At 49.1% G+C, this 23362-nt stretch overlaps 1 protein-coding gene across 3 annotated transcripts in view; it reads right to left on the bottom strand.

Moving 5' to 3' along the window:
* Window positions 1–3825, bottom strand: part of LOC140393210 (pleckstrin homology domain-containing family S member 1-like) — a 36459-nt gene extending 32634 nt beyond the window's left edge. For 2 of the 3 annotated variants that reach the window (XM_072479434.1, XM_072479435.1), the window contains exons 1-4: window positions 3710–3825; window positions 2691–2738; window positions 1910–2034; window positions 862–983 (exon numbers count right to left, since the gene is read on the bottom strand). In XM_072479434.1, coding sequence (XP_072335535.1) covers window positions 862–983; window positions 1910–2034; window positions 2691–2709 — 266 coding nt within the window. In that variant the 5' untranslated portion in view covers window positions 2710–2738; window positions 3710–3825. The remainder of the gene's footprint in view (window positions 1–861; window positions 984–1909; window positions 2035–2690; window positions 2739–3709) is intronic. The other variant, XM_072479436.1, reaches the window with a different exon arrangement.
* Window positions 3826–23362: the final 19537 nt, after the last annotated feature.

Here is a 23362-nt window from a genome sequence, read left to right as displayed (position 1 = left end):
TGAACATCTTTCAGCTGCTTTCCAGCAAAGCAACTGCACTCTCTCCCCATTTTAAGCTTGAACAATCAAACCACTCAGGTTTGCTATCACAAGAATTAAGAACTAAGCACATGATACCCCTAAATTTAACCTTCATTAAAACACAGTCCCAAAACATAACAGTCTTAACAAACATTTGTAATATATTATTGCCGACTTAGGGAAGGACACTACTCTGTTACAAATTGATGGGAATGACACTGAAGGACACCCTTACTGCATTTAGACATCTCTTACTTGTACTTCACCTGCTTTCAATATTGTACATAGAAAGTTACAAGTCAAAAGCAAGAGTAGCTGTCAAGAATCAGGGACATGGCATGTTGAAAGTGTTGGTGGAAATAGTAGTTGGAATCTAAAACTGATGGAAGGAAAGGTCTCTTGCAGTGTAGATTGGAAAAATAGTAGATATGACGGATTGTTAGTGGAACTAATCCTACTTGAAAACAAATCAATGTCTCTTTGAAGGGTCTACCTCTTTTAGCAATAGTAATTTAAATTGTCAAATATGGTTGTCAACAATGGTCAAATATGACTGAGTATAATACATTTTTCCAAGAATCTGGCACATCTGGCAGACCAAGGCAGGCCAGCAGCATGGTTCATTTCCCGTACCAGTCTCCCCGAACAGGTGCCGGAATGTGGCGACGAGGGGCTTTTCACAGTAACTTCATTTGAAGCCTACTTGTGACAATAAGCGATTTTCATTTCATTTCATTCACATGAAAGATCCTCCACGAGCACTCTACTGGAAAACCTCATCTACATGAAAAGGGGCCAAAAGGAATTACATATCTATTCACATCAATAATAAATAATTACTTTTTTAAGTGTATCTTTCCGAGTGGAGGTGATTTTCTACTGTCTTCTTGGTATTTGAAGTAATTCAAGATGTGTTCACCTTCCTTTTCTGTCAACACAAAGTATCTTTTTTTCCACGATGTCTAAAGAACAGTAAAAGGGTATTCACAACAACGCCAAACTTTCTGCAAACTAAATTCACAGCTTACACCTATGTTCAGTTAGTCAATGGCACTGTGTCAAATAAGTTTATGCTCATAAGCATTGGCAGAATGCTTAATCATCTTTGAAATGTTGGCAATTGTACAAATTTTAAATGAAAATATTTTAAATTAATCTTATATGAGTACAGGATTTTGTCCAGTAGTTTTACAATGTTGACTTGAAATCATTAAAAAATTTTTTTACAGTGAAGCTGCAGTATGCAACAATATGAAGGTCAACTGAAACTACTCTCTTTTTAAAAATATTCTTTTGGTAATTCGGATCCATTTTATTTCCCCTCTATTATCAGCGGTAGCTTAAAAAAGCAAATGACAATATATAATTTTACACTAATTTTACCAACTTGTGATAAAAGTGTAAATAACTGCAGTATCATTCTAGGAAGCATACTGTTCCCGATTTGTGTATGACACATTCGCTTTCAAATTAATTACATGTGGGAATGTGTCTGTAGCATGTCAATATTATTCCGTTAAAGGAAAGTAATTGAGATAATTAAACATACTTTGGCAGTACAATCTGTCCATTGTCATAATAGAACATGCCTTCAAGTTTTTTTTAAAAAGAACTACTTTCTAAATTTTGAAGTTCTGAGTTCATTCATGTGAATACAAGAAAGAAATTTTGCTAACAATTGATGCTAATTATTTTCCTTTTTTGAGAAATGCCTATGTAAGATATTGCACCAGACAACTGTTAAATGCCACAAGAAGTGGTACAGATTGCTCCCCATATTGCAATTTTGCATTGATTCTTGCTTGGAGAAGGCTGCTGTGGCAGTATTTCCAAGAGTGGACTTCTATTGCCACCAAAAGTAACATTTCAGTGAATATATTGAACATACTTGCAATCTCATCTTATTGTTTGGTGGCGATTTTATGAGATATCCTTCAAAACAAATCTCACTCTCACTGATGTGATCCTGGTTGCATTCTGCTTCAACGTAAAACACTGTGGACAGACGGGTGCCTATTTTAAAAAAGCATGTAATACAGATATTGGTATGAAATAACAATAACCAAAAATGTTGTCTCTTATACTAAACACCAACAGAACAAATAATCTCTTTAAAACCAAAAACAAAATGTGAGTTTTGCTATCAATTCCCGTTCTCGCAATCCTGTCACACTCAGGCTCGAGCAAGAAATAAAACACCAAGCACTTTATTTTTTAAAAAATCGAGCAAAGGTCCTTAAGCTTAGAATCTCTTCAGGTTATAATATAATTCTGCAACTTCCATAATTAAAGACCAAGTTGCATTGCACAGGTACCATCTCCATGATCTTAATAAACTAGAATTTATAATATGACAAAGAACTTCGTCATCTCGATTTTTATCCTTGCTCTCAAACCTTTTCACAATGAGAGGTTATCCAATTCATTTTTTTTCAAATAATGAATTTGGGAATTGAAAAAGCGCTTCTGATGACAACTGACTCCATGGGAGCAAATGCATGTGCAATTCCATCTTTGTTCGTAGTTGACAAAGGCAGGTTTCTTCCCCATATGCCACTGATACTCTAATCCCCACTGAAGCCACAATTCAAGCAAAATCACCGATTATACATGGCTGCTGTCCATGGATACCATTTACCAATGGATCATTTGAATAACAAAATATTTACCTTTATTCGTCATTTTCATAGTCAGCACAAGAACTAGAACTGAACAATCTGGAGAAGAAATAGATCATCAACTAAAGTGCACCAGAAACATAAGTATAATACAAATATAGTACACTGCTGAGAAAGAATTAGAAACATCAATTTGATCTAAATACTCCATCTAACAGTACAAGAATGCCAGCATGTTATTGGAGAGCAGACACTCTGGTTTACTAACATTAAATAACCCAGTGCCATTCCTAAACTGTAAAGGTCGAGTTTAGACATAGTTTGATACCAGTTGTCAAACCCCATGTGCAGCCTGAGGGTCGCCACCCTCTCAGATTTCCGAGAGGACCTCTCCACTTCCACAGACAGTGCTGTCCCTGGATGCATTTTTTTTTTACAGCACCACTCCAACCCCTTCTGCTCTGCTCCGCTTGGTCATTTTCCATTTGGCGTGCAAATCCTGAATCCGGATCCCAATTGAACTCCGAAGCCAAGCGGAACCAGGATGAATGGAGGAGGGAGTCTCACTAGAGAGGATCTAATCGGAGGCTCACTCTGGATTCACACCCCTCAGGCTGGCGGTGCTTTGGAAAGATAGCCTCGGTTCGGTCTGTGTGCCAAAATTCACCTTCCAGCCACAAGCTAAACCCCGAATTGAAGAGGTCGTTTGAACCAATAGTGTCGTGCGGATGGATGGGGGGGGGGGGGGGGGGGGGGCGAATCCTGAAACATCATCAGCAACATTGCCTCGTTATAAAATAAAATTTAATTATTTGAAAGTGTACAGAGCTGCCCTGACTCGTTAGGGACAAATGCCTTTCAACTTTTAGACGCAGATTTTGATAACGCGTTACATTTCTTGAAACCCAGTCATTTTACTGGGTGTTTGTTGCAATTAAACTATTTCTCCTTCTTCGCTGCAATTGCTGTCTGCCACACCAACCGGTTATTCACATTCAATAATATCCTAAAAGCCAGCATTTATAATACAACTTTCGGTGTCACGGGGTACATTTCAGTGGAGCACTCACCAACGCAGTTATTCTTGTGAAGTAGCTCTTGCTTTGTGACTGACTAGGTTCCTTCCTCTACCTGGTACTGAGCGGTCCTTCAGGAAACAGTTCAGGTTGCTGCTGCCTACCACTCCCCTCTCTATTTAAAGGAGCACTGTGGGTTTTTCCGGCCACCACTGCGGTGGTTTCCCATTCTTTAATTTCACCTGTTGCCTGACATCATAAAATGTGGAAAATTTTGGGAGGCCAAATTCTAATTACCCTCCATAAAACCACAGCTCCCTCGGGTGTAATAACCGCTGACATCCTACTCATCTGGATTAATTTAAGGGGATGGGGGTTATGGGGAGAAGGCAGGAGAATGGGGGTGAGGATAATATCAGCCATGGTTTCGATGGGCCGAGTGGCTTACTTCTGCTCCTATGTCTTCTGGATCTGTTGACCAGAAAAACGTGCAGGATTTTCTTTTTTTGTTGATCATTGTCCAGTAATCCTGCTGGGAGTCATGGGGCGGGTTTCTTCATCCCGCCGCATCAGATTTCTGGTTCAGCACGCCGTCGGGATTCTCCATTTTGCCGGCTGGTCAATGGGGTTTTCCATTGTGGGGCAGCCCCACGTCGTCAGGAACCCCCCAGGCTGCCGGCAAAATGGAGGATCCCGACGGCGGAGAATTGAGCCCATGATATCAAGTCAGTGCAAAATAGAAGAAACGGTTGTGATAAAAGATCACTCCTCCTTCTGACACCCTCAGAAATGGAATCAACCTGCTAATTGTTATCGTCCAGACTTAATGTAAGACCAAGAGATGTGTGCAGATGCATTGGGGCCGGTTCTGGGGCAAGTGGGACCTGTACAAGAATGACGGCTCAGCAGCTTCACAGGGCTGGGACTGATAAGGTCCTCGCGGGAGGGGTTGCGAATGCTGTTGGGGAGGGTTCAAAATAAATTGGCAGGGAGATGAGGAACCGGAAGAGAAATTCAGACAGGAGTGAAGATAAACTGGCGCTGGGAAGAATTAACTGGTAAGGAGGAAATATCGGCGAGTAGAAGCAAGGTAAATAGAATTTTTGGAGAGTTTGATAGAACAAGAGAAGGCTATAATAGTCATTAGATGGGGTTAGAGTTAGGTGGAAAGTTAAAAAGCCTAAATCCGAATTCATGTGCATGTATGTGAATGCACAGAGTGTGGTTAGTAAGATTGGTGAACTAGATGCACGGGTTGACAAATGGAAGGTTGCTATTATTGCTATTACAGAGACTGACTCAAAGAAGGGAGGGGCAGGCATTAACTACTGCTGGGTACAAGATATTTAGGAGGGAGAAGAAAGTGGGGGAGGGAGGGGTAATGGCAATATTGATTAAAGATGGTATTACAGTACTGGAGAGACAGGATGTTTCAGGAGGGTCAAGGGTGGAATCTCTCTGGCTAGAGATATGGAATGAAAAAATAACAATGATTGGTGTATGCATAGACCACCAGCGAGTGGAAGTATTTAGTTGAGACAGCAAGCACTGTTGCACCTTGTTCTGGGGAATGAATTGGCCCAAATGGATCAAATGTCAGTGGGAGAGTATTTAGGAGACAGTGACCATTGTATCATAAGGTTTGGGCTGGCCATGGTAAAGGATAAGGACCGATCCAGAGCAGGGATAATTTAAAAAACATATATTTTTATTCTCCTTTTTCACATTTTCAGAGCAGAGATAATTAATTGCTGGAAAGACAACTTTGATGCAGTGAGACTGCATCTGTGTTGAGTGAGTTGGAATCAACTGTTGGTGGAAAAGACAGTGGCTGAACAATGGGTTACCTGCAATGAGATAGCATTGCAGGCAATGTCAATGTATATTCTCTTGAAGGCTAGGATTTTGTAATCTAGAACACCCTGGATGATAAGAGCGATAGAAGTGCAGATAGAAAGGAAGAAGCACGTGTCTGACAGATGCCAGGTAGAAAATCGAATAGAGAATCTGACTGAATATAGAAGAACCAGAGGAGAAGTGAAGAAACTGATTAGAAAAGCAAAGGGGAGCATGAAAGGAGACTGACATCTCACATAAAATGGAAGGCTTTCCATAAGCATACAAATAATAAAAAGGTTGTAAAATAAAGAGTAGGGCTAATTGAAGATAAAAAAGGAACTTGCATGTGGAGGCTGGAGTAGTAATGAAGGCATTAAATGAGTACATTGCCCCTGTCTTTACAAAGGAGGAAGATGCTACCCAGGCTGAGGTGAGAGATGAGATAACTGGTCCACTAGAATAATTGACAATTGAAAGTGTTGAGGTGTTAGAAAGGCCGTCTTCCAAATTGATATGGCACCAGGGCTGGTTGCAAAAAATCCAAGAATACTGAGGTGAGGGTGGAAATTTCAGAGGCATTGGTGATAAAAATTCCAGTTTTCCTTCGACATACGGGTAGTACCAGAGGAGAGTTGCAAATGATTACATTCTTCTTCAAAAAAGAGTAAAAGTTGAAAGACGGCAACTACAGACCAGACAGCTTGAAATCAGTGGTAGGGAAACTTCTGGAAACAAGAGTCTAGGAGAAATCAAGAGTTCTTAGATAATTAAGGGAAAATCACATTTAACCAAGTTGTTGGAGTTTTTGAGGAGGTGACAGTAAATGTTAATAAGGGAAATGCTGTTGATGTGGTCTATATGGATTTTCAAAAGACATTTGATACAATGTCACATAACAGACTTGTGAACAATATTCCAGCTCATAGAATAGAAGGGAAAATATGCACTTGGATAAGAATTTGCCTGAACAGGAAACAGAGAATAATGATAAATGGTTGTTTTTTTAAATCAAATTGGAGGAAGATGTGTCGTGGAGTGCTGCAGGATTCATTGTTGGAGCCCTTGTTTTTCCACGTATATATTAATGACCTAGACTGTGGTGTGCTGGCCCAGTTTTAAAAATATGCGGATGATACAAAGATTGGAAACATTATCAACTGTGATGAGGATAATCTTGAACTCCAAAAGACATGGACATGTTGGTGGACTGGGCAGATATGTGGCAGATGAAGTTCAATGCAGAGAAGTGAGAGACAATTCATTTGGTGGAGAAAATATAGAGAGGCGGTAAAAACTAAAGGGAGAAACTCTTAAGGAGGTGTGGCAACAAAGGGACCTCAGTGTATATGTACATAAGTCATTGAAGGTGGGAGAGCATGTTGAGAGAACATATTGTACCCTAGGTTTTATTAATAATGGCATTGATACAAGAGTAACGAGGTAATGTCAAACTGGTTTCAAACACTAGCTATGCCTCATCTAGTTCTGGGTATCATATTTGAGGAAGGATCTGAAGGTATTAGATTCAAAAGAATGATCCAGTGATAAAGAACTGTAGCTATCAGGATAGATTGGAGAGGTTGGGATTGTTTTCCTTGGAGGAAAGAAGGAGACGCAACCAAGACATTCAAGATCCTGAGGGGTAAATAGAGAGGAACTGTTCCCCCCTCAAGGGTAATCAAGAGCTAGGGGGTGCAGATTCAAAATAATGGGAACAAAGATTTAAAGTGATGTGAAGTAAAATTGTTTCACCGGGAGTGGTTGGATTCTGGAATGAATTCCCTGAGCGGGTGGTGGAGGCAGGGTCGATCAATGATTCAAAAGGGAATAGGATGCATATCTGAAAAGAAAGAATGTGCAAGGTTACAGGGCTAAGGCCAGGGGAGTGGGATTAGGTAGAATGCTTTTTCACTGAGCCAGTGCAGACCCAATGGGTTGCATGGCCTCCTTTTGCACTGTGAAAACTCTGTACTTATATCCTGTTAGAATTCATGGAGCCACAATTCCCATCAGGAAAGATTCTCCTTGTGACTTTTTTTCCCACGTCACTTTTCTCCAAACAAGTTAGTTCTGTTTGTTAGATGATGTCCTGAATAACGAGTGCTATTGCACATCATAAACATCAAAAGGCAAATCATGGGTGACTCAGATTGACAACAAAGTGGTTGATTCTTAACTGACCTCTGAGGCGGGATTCTCCGCAATCGGCGCAATGTCCTCCGACCGGCGCCAAAAATGGCACGAATCAGACCGGTATCGCGCCGCCCCAAAGGTGCAGAATCCTCCGCCCTTGAGCGGCCGAGCCCTAACCTTGAGGGTCTAGGCCCGCGCTGGACTGATTTCCGCCCTGCCAGCTGGCGGGAAAGGCCTTTGGTGCCCCGCCAGCTGGCGTGGAAATGACATTGCCGGGCGGCGCATGCGCGGGAGCGTCAGCGGCCGCTCACGGCATCCCCGCGCATGCGCAGTGGAGGGAGTCTCTTCCTCCTCCGCCATGGTGGAGACCGTGGCGAAGGCGGAAGGAAAAGAGTGCCCCCACAGCACAGGCCCGCCCGCGGATCGGTGGGCCCCGATTGCGGGCCAGGCCACCGTGGGGGCACCCCCCGGGGCCAGATCCCCCCGCGACCCCCCAGGACCCCGGAGCCCGCCCGCGCCGCCTTGTCCCGCCGGTAAGAGAGGTGGTTTAATACACACCGGCGGGACAGGCATTCTAGCAGCGTGACTTCGGACCATCCGGGGCGGAGAATCGCCGGGGGGGGGGCCCGCCAACCGGCGCGGCGCGATTCCCGCCCCCACCGAATATCCTGTACCGGAGAATTCGGCAACTGGCGGGGGCGGGATTCACGCCAGCCCCTGGTGATTCACCGACCCGGCGGGGGGGTCGGAGAATCGCGCCCCTGAAGTGGTCCAGCAAGCCAATCAAATCAAGGACTTTTAGGGATGGGCAACAAATACTGATCTTTTCAATGATACCTATGTCCCACAAAATGATATATTTAAAAAATAGCTCATTGTCTCAGCAGACAAGGGAGGCCACATGACGTGTGCGCCAGGATCAACGTGCACGGAACGCCCTGATCGCCTCCAGGTTCACCAACTGGAGGGGGGGAACTTGCCAGGGGTACGGACACCGGATCCAACTCCCACACACCGCTCCCCCGCCCAAGGCCATCACCTCGCCTACAAGCCCCTCTGTGATACATACATGCCGCACTACGGGGTGTGGGCCCTGGGTTGGCAGTAACACCACTGGCCTGGTCCATGGGATGGAGGATGATGACAACCCGCTCTGGAATGAGCTCCACGTCGCTTGACAACATCTGACTCCTGCCCACGGTAGCACTTTCCACAGTCCAACTGGGTTATCCCGGCATGCGAGCTGGCCATTCCATTACACGGTCCCATCGAATCGCTGGGGTGATGGTGGTGGGGACAGTCATCGGGGGGGGGGGGGGGGGGGTGCCCAGGCCTGGGCAATGCCACTGACCAATCATGGCCCGCTGTGACTGGGCCACTCCCAGAAGTGCCGCTGCAATTTCCAGGTGGCTCTCGCACATGGCTTCCTGTGAGGCGGCAACCCTGGATCTGTCCCGAATGCCCCAGGCCTTTGACATGCTGAACCATAGCCAAAACCATCAACACCCCCCATGCTTCCACCACGGACCCCATCGTGCGGTGTCGACCTCGGTGGCATGAGTGGTCAGCACCGCATCCTGCTCCTGCACGCGGTTAGACTTCTCCAATTGCTTCTATAATAATAATAATAATAATCTTTATTGTCACAAGTAGGCTTACATTAACACTGCAATGAAGTTACTGTGAAAAGCCCTTTGTTGCCACATTCCGGCGCACGTTCGGGCACACAGAGGGAGAAATCAGAATGTCCAAATTACCTAACAGCACAGTTTTTCAGGACTTGTGGAAGGAAACCGGAGCACCCGGAGGAAACCCACGCAGACACGGGGAGAATGTGCAGACTCCACACAAACAGTGACACAAGCTGGGAATCGTGTGCAACCCACTGATCACAAGATGTTCCCTTCCCTTCACGTAATGGGTGCTGGATGCTCAGCAACAACCCCTCATGTAATCCCTGGCTCTGCGACTGCATCTCCATAATTGATGGGACTATCCGTTCCAGAAGCCCGAAACTCATCTGGACCGCAGCTATGTCCTCGGGTCAGCCTACCCTCCAGTTATCCACCCACGCAATTGCTCCTACCTCCATCTGCTGTACCGGACCAGCTGTGTGGTGCGCACCAGATAGTGTCCCAAGAACCTCTGCACTAAAGTGCCCAACCGAGGTGAGTGTCTCTGGGATGGTGGAGGGTGTTGGAGACAGCTGTGATGGGGAATCAGTGTCATTCTCAGACTCGAGCTCCCGGGTGTCCTGGGTCTCGGGCGGAGTGCTGGCGTCCCAGCTGCTCTCAGCATCGGTGCTCGGCTCACGGGGGGGGGGCACCAGCTGTGGCACTGGCTGGGGGTGGGAACGTCAGATGGGCCCTTCCCATCTCCAGCAGGTCCGCCAAGCCACAAGACAAGACCCACGATTAGACCGCGGGCAGGGGGAGGGGGAGCATGTGGGGGGGGGGGTGAAAGGGTGGTGAGGGTGAGGGCGGGTGTGCGGGTAGTGTGGGGGTGGTGTGGGGGTGGTGTGGATGTGAGGGTGGCATGAGGGTGAGGGTGGGAGTAAGGGTGGTGTGGGGTGAGGGCGATGTGGGAGTGGAGTTGGTGTGGGGTAAGCGTGGGGGTGAGGATGATGGTGGGGTGGGGGTGAGGGTGATTGGGAGTGATGTTGGGGGGAACCATAGCTCAGCATGGTCTTACTTCTATTGCATGTGGGGGGGTCAACCCGATGCCTGTGTTGGGGTTTGCCTTGATTCCTTTGGGGGGAGGGGTTTACCCCGTGCTTGTGGGTGAGGTCCCCTATGTCTATGAGGGCCGGGGGGGGGGGGGGGGGTATTTTATTTCAAACTCTGATGGTACCTCGATCTCGGTGGAGCCGGCATTGCTGGCTCTATCAGGCCCAATTCCTCCAGAGTGATCGCCTTATCCTACTCTGCATGCTTTTAAAAAATATATTTTTATTAAGGTATTTGAAAATTTTTATAAAAATAACATTAACAATGACATCAACATGGTAGAATAAACATTTCCCCCCCCATCCCAATCTTCACACACCCCAACCATAAAACATCAACCCGGCCCTCCCCCTTGGAATACTGCATCTGCTGACATTTTGATTTTCCCCGAGAAAGTTGACGAACGGCTGCCACCTCCGGGTGAACCTGACCATTGACCCTCTTAAGGCGAACTTTAACTTCTCGAGACTGAGAAACCCAGCCATGTCACTAACCCAGGTCTCTACACTCGGGGGCTTCGTGCCCCTCCACATTAACAAGATCCGTCTCCGGGCTACCCTGATCTCCCGGCTCTTCCGACACTCCAAAGATCGCTAACCCCGGACTCGGCACCATCCGTGTTTTTAGCATCCGTGCCTCAGCAAACCCCTGCCAAAACCCTCTAAGCTTCGGGCATGCCCAAAACACGTGGACATGATTTGCTGGGCTTCCCGTACATCTCGCACACCTACCCTCTACCCCGAAAAACATACTCATCCTAGCCACTGTCATGTGTGCCCAGTGGACTACCTTACATTCTATCAGGCTAAGCCTGGCACATGGTGAGGAGGTATTAACCCTGCTTAGGGCATCCGCCCATAGACCCACCTGTATCTCTCCTCCTAGCTCGTCCTCCCACTTGTCCTTCAGCTCCTCCACAGGAGTTTCCTCCGCCTCCGAAAGCTCCTGGTAAATATCTGAAACCTTCCCCTCTCCCACCCAGGTACTGGAGACTACTCTATCCTGTATCCCCCGTGGTGGCAGCAGCGGAAAGGCCGGGACCTGTTTTCTCAGGAAGTCTCGCACGTGCAAATACCTAAACCCGTTCCCTGCCAGCAATTTGAATTTATCCTCCAAGGCTTTCAAGCTGGGAAAGCTCCCATCTATAAATAGATCCCCCATCCTTCTAATTCCTGTCCTTTGCCATCTCCGGAACCCACCATCTAGCCTACCCGGTACAAACCGATGATTATTATAAATCGGGGTCCAAACCGATGCTCCCTCCACTCTCTTATATCTCCTCCATTGCCCCCAGATTCTCAGAGCCGCCACCACCACCGGACTTGTGGAGTATCGGGCCGGCAAGAACGGAAGAGGTGCCGTTATCAGTGCTCCCAAACTGGTGTCTTTGCATGACACCGCCTCCATCCGCTCCCATGCCAACCCCCCACCCCCCCACTACCCACTTCCTAATCATGGCTTTTTTAGCCGCCCAGTAGTAATAGCAGAAGTTCGGCAGCGCCAACCCACCCTCCCCCCCCCGACTGCACTCCAGCAATGCTTTCTTTACTCGCGGGGTTTTACCCGCCCACACAAAGCCCAAAATAACCTTATTCACCCGCTTGAAAAAGGCCTTTGGGATGAAGATGGGGAGGCACTGAAAGACAAACAGAAATCTGGGGAGGACCGTCATTTTCACGGTCTGTACCCTCCCCGCCAGTGATATCGGGAGCATGTCCCATCTCCCTTCCATTTGTTCTACCAGCCGGGATAGGTTTGTCTGCATGCTTTTTAACATCCAGTAGTACCTCGATTTGTGAGCGCCACCCTTCCTTGTGGAATCATGATTGTTCTGAATCATCTTTCCCTCTTCCTCGAATGTCTCCCATCGCCATGATGCTGATGGCCGTCTCCCAATAAAATGCTCTCCCTCTGATACCCATTCCACCTGCTCATTCCTAAAACTAAATCCAGAACAGACCCTTCTCACATTGCACTTACCATGCACTGGCTATAAAGTCCTTTTGAATATATTTTTACAGTTCTGTTCCCCCTTTACCTTTCATACTGTCACTGTCTGTGCGGAGTCTGCACGTTCTCCCTCTGTCTGCGTGGGTTTCCTCCCGGTGCTCCGGCTTCCTTCCACAATCCAAAGATGTGTGGGTTAGGTGGATTGGCCAGGCTAAATTGCCCTTCCTGTCCAAAAAGGTTAAGTGGGGCTACTGGGTTACGGGGATAGGGTGGAGGCTTGGGCTTGGGTAGGCTGCTCTTTCCAAGGGCCGGTGCAGACTCGATGGGCTGAATGGCCTCCTTCAGCACTGTAAATTCTATGATTCTATGATCACTACTTTAAATTAATTAGACCTGGCCTTACACCCTTCAGTTCAAAATAAATAAATTCAGCAATTACAGGGCATCTGGGGTTTTACTCTTTCATGGGACATGGACTATCAGTGGCAAGGCCAGCATTTGCTTTACATCCATAATTTGCCCTTGAATTCAGTAGCTTGCTCGGCCATTTCAGACGGTAGTTAAGAATCACCCATACTGCTGGGAGTCACATATGGGCCAGACCCAGGCAAGAGCATCAGATTTTCCAGAAAGGATATTAGTGACCCAGAGTTTCTTTTAATAACTGATGATAGTTTCGTAGTCATCATTACTGAGAAAAGGGGTATGATTCTCCCGTCCCCTAGTCGCGTGTTTCTCGGCCGCGCGGCCGTTCGCTGGTGGCAGGATTTTATCTTCCCACCGATTGTCAGTGGGATTTCCCACCGTAACCATCCCACCCCACCGGGAAACCAGCTGGTGGGGCTGCGCTGCCGGCGGGAAAATTGAATCACAACGACCGGAGAATGCCGGCCAAGTTTTCAATTCCAGGTTTTAAAATGAATTAATTCAATTTAAATCCCACCAGCTGCCATGATGGGACATGTGCTACAGAGCATCAACCTGGATCCTTGGATTACTAATCTGCTGATATAACTGCTACGTCACCATCTCCCCTTGAGTCTGAGTGGAGTGAACAGGCAACCAGCTGGCTGTCTTCTTAACCAATGAGATTGAAAGATAGATAAATAAGCAGCGGAATGACTGACAAGGAAATAAATTATTGTGGATGAATTTAATCACATCGGAAAAAGCAAGAGAAGGACAAATTGGATTAAGAGAGAGAGAAAAAAAATGAAAGAAACAATGGAAAAGATAAGAAAAAGTTGACATTTTTGAAATCACCTTAAAAGTTCAAAACGTAGACATGGAACATACAGTGCAGAAGGAGGCCATTCGACCCATCGAGGCTGCCCTGACCCACTTAAACCCTCACTTCCACCCTAACCCCGTAATCTAATAACCCCTCCTAACCTTTTTGGTCACAAAAGGGCAACTTATCATGGCCAATCCACCTAACCTGAAGTATTGAGCCACCATGCTTGTAACAATTATTTGGTGGCAGAAAGGTTTGTTGGCAATAATGAATAATTATTGCGTCATTGACCGATTACTTGTACGATCCTTATTCTGTGATGGATTTAGTTTGTATCCACCACACAAATAGGGCAGCACAGTAGCATTGTGGATAGCACAATTGCTTCACAGCTCCAGGGTCCCAGGTTCGATTCCCGGCTTGGGTCACTGTCTGTGCGGAGTCTGCACGTTCTCCCCGTGTGTGCGTGGGTTTCCTCCGGGTGCTCCGGTTTCCTCCCACAGTCCAAAGATGTGCGGGTTAGGTGGATTGGCCATGATAAATTGCCCTTAGTGTCCAAAATTGTCCTTAGTGTTGGGTGGGGTTACTGGGTTATGGGGATAGGGTGGAGGTGTGGACCTTGGGTGCTCTTTCCAAGATCCGGTGCAGACTCAATGGGCCGAATGGCCTCCTTCTGCAGTGTAAATTCTATGTAATCTATGTAAAATACAAATGACTTGATGAGATTCAGTCCTTTGTAATAGTGAGGGAGCCAATGAAGCAACCATTTACATGAGTTTTACAACAGAGCAACACAATTCAAACAACTACTTTAGATATTTGTATTTAACCACCGCTTTGTTTCTTGTCTGAAGGGAGCATTAATCAGCTCACCATTATTTTCAGAGCAAATACTTTTTTTCTGAAAAGGGAGGTAATCAGTGGGTGTGAACTTGCATGTTTGGTGTAACCAAGGTGATGATTACCATAGAAATGTAAGCTAGCTAAACAGGGTGCTTATTGAGGGAATTTTTGTAGAAAGTTTTGATAATCAGTCCTGATTGATGAACATTTTGGATGAGGTGAACTACGGTTTTACTCAAAATCTGAGGGAAGGAACATAGTTGAGATGAAAGTTAATGCTTCAATACCACTTTGCAAGTACATTATTTCATTTGGACTCTGACACAGTGAACATAAAAAGTACCATTAAAAAAAGACAAGAGTTGGAATCAGGAGTAGCTTCTCACTGAATTGAATTAGATATGGGGAATAGAGACCTAGATAAAGCAGTTGAAGCTGTGAAAATTTAAACACTTCAATAAAACAGTATTCATATTTAAATAAAAGCAAAATACTGCTGGAAATCTGAAACAAAAACAGAAGATGCTGGAAAATCTCTGCAGATCTGTGGAGCGGGAAAATAGAGTTCATGTTTTGCGCCCGTGTGATTCTCTTCAGAGCTCTGGACAGGATTAATTTATTGTTAGGAACAGAACTAAAGTTCAATGTCAATTTTGGTGACTAGTTTGGAATGAAGTTGAAAAAGATTAGCGATGTTAATAGATTTGGCCGAGAAATGTCTGCGCTTCCATTTCTGAGCAAGTGAGAGATATAGTGAACGTTCTCTAGCTTTGAATGGTCTGACGCACCCTCCCCTATATTAGATCTCAAACCTTGAACCAAGAATAACAGAATCACTTGAATTGTTACTGTGCAGAAGAAGGCCATTCGGCCCATTGTGTCTGCACCAGTTCTCCAATGAACAGTTCACTTCGTGCCATTCCCCAGCGAATGGAGAATCCTCGGGGGGACACGAGAATCACGCCCCGCCGCCAGCTTCACAATTCTCCGCCGCAATTCTCGGGCGCCCACGGGATTCCCACCACGCCGGTTGGGGGCCGTTGAAAGCGGACCCCCCCCCCGGCGATTCTCCGGGCCCCGACGGGCCGAAGAGTTCAGCCGAATCCCGCCGGCGTGGATTACTCAGGTCCCACACGGCGGGACCTGGAAGATGTCTCTGTGGGGCCGTCCTGGAAGAGGGGCGGTGAATCCGACCCCGGGAGGGCCCCTACGGTGACCAGGCCCGCGATCGGGGCCTATCGATTGGCGGGCGGACTGGTTCTGTGGGGGCCTATGTTCCTCCGTGCCTGGCCCCTGTAGGGCTCCGCCATATTGCCCCAGGGCCGGCGTGGAGAAGGGAACCCCCGCGCATGTGCGGAAATACGCCGGCCGTTCCATGCATGCGTGGAAGTACACCGGCCATACCGCGCATGTGCGAACTCGCGCCGGCCGTCCCGTGTCGGCTGGAGCTGCGGGGACCATTCCGGCGCCGACCTAGCCCCCTAGGAAGGGGAGCATTCCCCATTATCGGGGACCGTTGACGCTGGAGTGATTGGCGCTGCTTTTCACGCCGGCGTGGGGACATAGCCCCATTATTGGAGAATCCCGCCTGTGAAATTCCATTGACGATTTGGCTACTGCCGACATTGACAGATATCCTCAGCTATGTGAAGAAGGGGGAACTAGGAACTCAGCAACTGGAAAGTCAGGTGAAGAGATAGGAATGCCAATAGAATGATAACAATGGTGAATGGGCATGGGGAAGTAACAACAGTAATTTTGGGGGTGGGGTGGGAGTGGCGATTGTGAAGCAGCTACTGTGGAGATTGGGAGAGGGAGCAGCAGCCCATGTTTCTTTGAATTTTGGGTCAGTGGAAACACTCCTGCTTCACCTCTAGTACTTTTTCAAATTTACCTTGTTAATTGTAGCCTAACAGACTGTCCCTTTAAAGCTTACCTGCTGGGTCACATGTGGGTCTGGGTCATTGCCAACCGCCCGAGGACAATATAGTCTTGCAACCGGGAATTCAGACAAGCATAATGTTTCAGGCAAGGCAAACATTTTGGCCTTTCCCACAATGGGACGTACTCTTTCCGTCAGCCTGACTGGAAGTATAGGTGGCCAGGAAGCATAGAATAGCAAACACCAAAATGTCTCTAGCTAAAATAAATTAGCACAGCTGGGGAGAGAGCCTGAGCTGATTATGTAACACATTTTGTGGAACAATTACCTAATGAGCCATTTGGTGGGATGCTTCAATTTTAGTTAATTTCACATGACGAATTTGAGATCATTACCGAATACATCAAGAATTAATTCTTACAGTGGTGGATTTGTTTTATTGTCACGTGTACCAAGGTACAGTGGCAAGTATTGTTCTGCGTACAGTCCAAGATCGTTCCATATATGAAAAAACATAGGACATACATAAAAACACAATGTAAATTCATATACACAGGCATCAGGTGAAGCATACGGAGTACTATGGGGATACGGTGGAGGTTTCGGCTTGGCTAGGTGCACTTTCCAAGAGCCGGGGCAGACTCGATGAGCCGAAAGGTCTCCTTCTGCACTGTAAATTCTATGATATGATAAAGATGTGTGAAGAGATCTGTTTAGTCCTTAAGAGGGTCATTCAGGAGTCTGGTAACAGCAGGGAAGAAGCTGTTTTTGAACTTGTTAAAGTGTGTTCTCAGACTTTTGTATCTCCTGTCCGATGGAAGAGGTTGGGAGAGAAGAACCTGGGTGGGAGGGGTCGTTGATTATGCTGCCCATTTTCCCAAGGCAATGAGAGGTGTAGACAGAGCCAATGGATGGGAGGCAGTTTTGCGTGATGGACTGGGCTGTGTTAACGACTCTGTAGTTTCTTAGTGTTTTGGGCTGAGCAGTTGCCATACCAGGCTGTGATGCAACCAGATAGAATGCTTTCTATGGTGCATCTGTAAAAATTAGCAAGAGTCAATGCCGAATTTCCTTAGTTTCCTGAGGAAGTATAGGCACTGTTGTGCTTTCTTGGCCATAGCATCAATGTGAGTGGACCAGGACAGATTGTTGGTAACGAGCACACCGAGGAATTTGAAGATGCCAACCATCTCCACCTCGGCACCATTGATGCAGACAGGGATGTGTACGATACTTCGCTTCCTGAAGTCAGTGATCAGCTCCTTAATGTTGCTGATGTTGAGGGATAGATTGTTGTCATTACACCGTGCCACTAGGTTCTCTATCTCCCAACTCCTAACTAAATAATTCTTTGTTTTGAGAGCAATATAGTTGAGGTATTAGATTGCAAATGTAAGTTGCTAGTGCCAGCACCAGTATAGATGATTTTTAGCTCACTTGCAAAATAACGGGCCAAATCCAATTAGACCAATGGTATGCCAGTGCAGGTGTAAAGAAATTACCCTTGATGCGACCATCAATTCACTTGAAGACACGTGGAGAAGTAAATCGTGGGTTTAATCAGCTTAGAACTGAGCCTGCCTGTGACCGGTACAACACTGAAGGCGGCCCCGCAGGTCAGCAGCTCTTATACTTCCTGTAAAGGGGGTGGAGCCATGGGCGGAGCCCGTACATTCCCCAACATATCCCCTGTGGGTGAAGCCACACAATGGCTCACAGGTAGAGCCCACAGGGTTAATAACATAACACAGTGCACTGGTGAATTATCAGTAATTATACATTCACCCCCTGTTTAAAAATGAAGTCCGGCGGGGGTGACGGGCTCATAGATTCAGTCGGTCCGGTGCCCGGATCGTACGTTGCGATCGCCGAAGCGCTGGTGTTGCAGTCGCTTCGGGTGGCTGTGGAAGTGGGTCCGGAGCAGGCACAGGCGTGGACTCCAGGAGCGGCTCTTCTGGACCTTCTTTCCTTTGGACCAGTGCGGCGGGTGGGAAGGAGTGCGGGAACCATATAGGGGTGGGGCGCTGAACATGGGAGGTTGGACGGGACATAGTGTGGGGGATGCAGTAGTTGGAGTGGTGTTGGAGCCTGCGGGCGCCAGGTCCCGGAGGGAGATGGCATCTTGCTGGCCATCGGGGTGTTCGACGTACGCATAGTGTGGGTTGGAGTGCAGGAGCTGGACCCTCTCTACCAGGGGGTCGGTCTTATGGCCCCGAACATGTTTTCGGAGGAGGACTGGACTCGATGTCATCAGCCAGGGCGGAAGCGAGGCCCCTGAGATAGCTCCCCTCGGGAAAACAAACAAACGGTCATGAGGAGTTTGGTTTGTGGCCGTGCAAAGGAGGGACCTAATAGAGTGGAGCGCATCGGGGAGGACCTCCTGCCAGTGAGAGACAGGAAGATTCCTGGACCGCAGGGTCAGTAGGACGGTTTTCCAGACCTTCGGGTTCTCCCTCTTCACCTGTCTGTTTCCCCGGGGGTTATAACTGGTAGTCCTGCTCGAGGCGATGCCCTTACTGAGCAGGTACTGACGCAGTTCGTCGCTCATGAACGACGAGCCCCTGTCGCTGTGGACATAACTGGGGAAACCAAACAGGGTGAAGACACTATGCAGGGCTTTAATGACAGTGGGGGTGGTCATATCAGGGCAGGGGATGGCAAACGGGAAGCGGGAGAACTCATCTATGATGTTAAGGAAGTACGTGTTGCGGTTATTGGAGGGGATGGGCCCTTTGAAATCGATACTGAGGTGTTCAAAGGGCCGGGATGCCTTTACCAGGTGGGCCTTATCCGGTCGATAGAAGTGTGGTTTACACTCCGCACAGATTTGGCAGTCTCTGGTTACAGCTCTGACCTCCTCAGTGGAGTAGGGCAGGTTGTGGGCCTTGATGTAATGGGCGAGCCGGGTGACCCCCGGGTGGCAGAGGTCATCGTGGATAGCCCATAGTCGGTCATCATGCGCGCTGGCGCATGTGCCGCGGGGCTTCCCAGGATGATATACTATATCGTAGTTATAGGTGGAGAGTTCGATTCTCCACCTCAAGATCTTATCATTCTTGATCTTGCCCCGCTGCGTATTGTCAAACATGAAGGCAACCGATCGTTGGTCGGTGACGAGGGTAAACATCCTACCAGCGAGGTAGTGCCTCCAGTGCCGCACGGCTTCCACGATGGCTTGGGCTTCTTTTTCGACCAAGTAGTGTCGAATTTCGGAGGTGGTGAGGGTGCGGAAAAAAACGCTACCGGTCTACCTGCTTGGTTGAGGGTGGCGGCGAGAGTGACCTCTGGGGCATTGCTCTCCACCTGGAAGGGGACGGACTCGTCCACCGCGCCCATCGCAACTTTGGCGATGTCCGCCTTGATGCAGTTGAAGGCCTGGTGAGCCTCGGCTGCCAGTGGAAAGAGGGTGGCCTTAAATAGTGGGCGGGCTTTGTCCGCATACTGGGGGACCCACTGGGCGTAATAGGAGAAAAATCCAAGGCACCTCTTGAGGGCCTTGGGACAGTGAGGGAGAGGGAGTTGTAGGGGCGCATATGGTCAGGGTCGGGCCCTAGGACCCCGTTTTCCACGACGTAGCCGAGCATGGCTAGCCTGGTTGTGCGGAAAACGCATTTCTCCTTGTTGTAGGTGAGGTTGAGCTTTTGGGCGGTTTGGAGAAATCGTTGGAGGTTGGCGTCGTGGTCCTGCTGATCATGGCCGCAGATGGTGGCATTGTCTAAGTACGGAAACGTGGCCCGCAGCTCGTACTGGTCCACCATTCAGTCCATCGCTCGTTGGAACACCGAAACCCCTTTCGTGACGCCAAAGGGGACCCGGAAGAAATGGAAAAGGCGGCTGTCTGCCTCAAACGCCGTGTAGTGGCGGTCCTCCGGGCGGATTGGGAGCTGGTGGTATGCAGACTTCAGATCCACCGTGGAGAACACGCGGTAGTGAGCGATCTGATTTACCATGCCTGCAATCCGGGGAAGGGGGTACGCATCGAGTTGCGTAAACCGGTTAATGGTCTGGCTGTAATCAACCACCATCCGGAACTTTTCTCCGGTCTTGGCGACCACCACCTGAGCTCTCCAGGGCTATTGCTGGCCTCTATGACCCCTTCCCGCAAGAGACGCTGGACCTCGGACCTAATGAACGCAGAGGTCTGGGAGCACATATAGTTGAACATTAGGGTACTCAGTGTCCTGTATCGCTAGGGTTGCAGTAGTGCACCCTTGGATTTGCACCGAGTACGACCCAGAGGTGAGGGATATGGTTTGTTGCGTTGGGAATATTGGGAATGAGCAGCGTCTTACCATGTCCGGGTGAATGAAGCTCTCTGAGCTCCCGGAGTCGAAAAGGCAAGGTGTCTCGTACCGGTTTACCCGGACGGACATCATGGAGCTCCGGAGGTGCTTAGGTCGCGACTGGTCCAGGGTGACCTCGCTGAAGTGTGGGTAGCCGGCAGCGTGATCGGAGGTGCTGGGGTGGCCCCGCGATGGCTGTCCGTGTAGGTCGTACACGTCGAGCGGCGTAGCAGATGGCGGCCAAGATGGCGGCTCCCGTTGGTCGAGCATGGCGGGCGGTGAGGAAGATGGCATCCGAGATGGCGGCCCCCATGGATCGCACGTGGCCGGCCGTGTGGGGAGAATGGCCAAGATGGCGGCCCCCATGAGTCGCACATGTTATGCGGAGGCGGAGTCGGCAGACACGCTGCCACCTTGCGGGGTCTGCGGGCCTGTGCATCTGTGGATCGGGTCTGTGAGTTCAAGCTCTTAGTCCTGGCCAGGCAGACCTTGGCGAAGTGTCCTTTTCGCCCGCAGCTGCTGCAGTTCGCGTTGCGGGCCGGGCAGTGCAGTCGGGGGTGTTGGGACTGGCTGCAAAAGTAGCTGGGTAGCCCCCCATGATGGGCGGGCGGCCACGCGGCACAGGCCTGGGGTATTCTCGGGTCGGGGGCCCACAAGGGGGTCGCGTGATCGGCCGGGAACGCAGTAAGGCTCTGAAAAGTGGCCTCCAGAGAGGTAGCCAGTTTTACCGTGTCGTCCAGGTCCTGGGCCCTTTTTCGAGCAGGCGCTGTCTCACATAGTTCGATCGGACCCCCGCCACGTAAACGTTTCGGATGGAGAGCTCCATGTGCTGAGTGGCTGTAACGGCCTGGTAGTTGCGTGCAAGGGCTTTGAGGTTGCGTAGGTAATCATCTAGCGATTACCCGGGGCGCTGGCGGCGAGTGGTGATGACGTGTCGCGCATATACCTCGTTCACAGGCCGCACAGGGAGGCGCTCGAGTAGTGCGAGGGCCTCTGTATAGGAAGCGGCTTCGTCGAGCTGGACTGAAATGCGATGGCTCACCCGTGCGTGGAGGAGGCTCAGCTTCTGTTTGTCAGTGACGGATGGCGTAGACGACGCGGTGAAATAGGTCTTGAAGCATCAAAGCCAAAGTGAAAAAATTTATTTCGCCTCCGCGGTCTGTGGATCGAGTTCCAGTCTGTCAGGTTTGAGGGCTGATTCCATAGTAGTATTTTAAGCTGATTAAATTGATGCGACCATCAATTCACTCGAAGTCACGTGGAGAAGTAAATCGTGGTTTTAATCAGCTTAGAACTGAGCCTGCCTGTGACCGGTACAACACTGAAGGCGGCCCCGCAGGTCAGCAGCTCTTATACTTCCTGTAAAGGGGTGGAGTCATGGGCGGAGCCCGTACATGCCCCAACATATCCCCTGTGGGTGAAGCCACACAATGGCTCATAGGTAGAGCCCACAGGGTTAATAACATAACACAGTGCACTGGTGAATTATCAGTAATTATTAAATCTTTATTATTGTCACAAGTAGGCATACAAAAACACGGCAATGAAGTTACTGTGAAAAGCCCCTAATCGGCGTATTCCAGCACCTGTTCGGGTACACTGAGGGAGAATTCCGAACATCCAATTTACCTAACAGCACGTCTTTTAGGACTTGTGGGAGGAAATTGGAGCACCCGGAGGAAGCCCACGCAGACACGGGGAGAACGTGCAGATTCCACACAGACAGTGACCCAAGTCGGGAATCAAACCCGGGTCCCTGGTGCTGTGAAGCAACAGTGCTAACCACTGAGTTACTGTGCTACCTTATACAATTAAAGGAATAAAAAATCAAATACCTTTCATCTTCCCAAGGAGCAATAGTGATACCAGTGCTAATTGATTTTGATTTATATTTCCTGGACCTACCTTCCATCATATATCAATGTATGTTTCTATAAAGACAGGTTATTATACGAGAGGGTATAAATTGAGAGAGGTGGAGCGGGATTCTGCGGGAATCGGCGGGACGGGCAACTCCGGCGGGAAGGAGTGGCGTGAACCACTCGGGTGGCGGGCCGCCCCGATGATGCGGAATCCTCCGCACCTTCAGGGGCTAGGCCGGCGCCGGAGTGGTTTGCGCTGCGGCGGCTGATGCCACGTCAACCGGTGCCGAAGGGCCTCTGCCGGCTGGCACGAGTTGGCATATGCGCGGGAGCGCCAGCGTGTGCTGGCATCATCCCAGCGCATGCGCAGGGGGTTCATCTCCGTGTCGGCCATCGCAGACTGTTACAGCGGCTGACACGGAGGAATAGAGTGCCCCCACGGCACAGGCCCGCCCGCGGATTGGTGGGCTCCGACCGCGAGCCAGGCCACCATGGGAGCACCCCTCAGGGCCAGATCCCCCCCGCCCGAGGATCCCGGAGGCTGCCCGAAGAGCCAGGTCCCGCCGGTAAGTACCTGTTGTAATTTACGCCGGTGGGACTGGCCGAAAACGGACGTCCACTCGGCGCATCGCAGGCCGGAGAATCGCCGGGGAGGGGGGGGCGGGGGGCGCTGCTAACGTCCCCCGACCGGCGCGGTGCGATTCCCGCCCTCGCCAAATCCCCGGCGCCGGAGAATTCGGCAGCCGGCAGGGGGCAGGATTCATGCCGCCCCCCCCGGCGATTCTCCGAGCCAGCGGGGAGTCGGAGAATCCCACCTGTGGATACTCAGAGACCGTGGTGTCCTCGTGCATCAGTCACTGAAAGTAAGCGCACAGGTACAGCAGGCAGTAAAGAAGAAAAAGGCATGTTCACCTTCAGAGCGAGAGGATTTGAGTATAGAAATAGGGATGTTTTA

Source organism: Scyliorhinus torazame, chromosome 16 (genome assembly GCF_047496885.1).
Source record: "Scyliorhinus torazame isolate Kashiwa2021f chromosome 16, sScyTor2.1, whole genome shotgun sequence".
Lineage (NCBI taxonomy): Eukaryota > Metazoa > Chordata > Chondrichthyes > Carcharhiniformes > Scyliorhinidae > Scyliorhinus > Scyliorhinus torazame.
The sequence above is the reverse complement of the archived record's forward strand: the minus strand, read 5'-3'. Positions and strand labels throughout refer to the sequence as shown.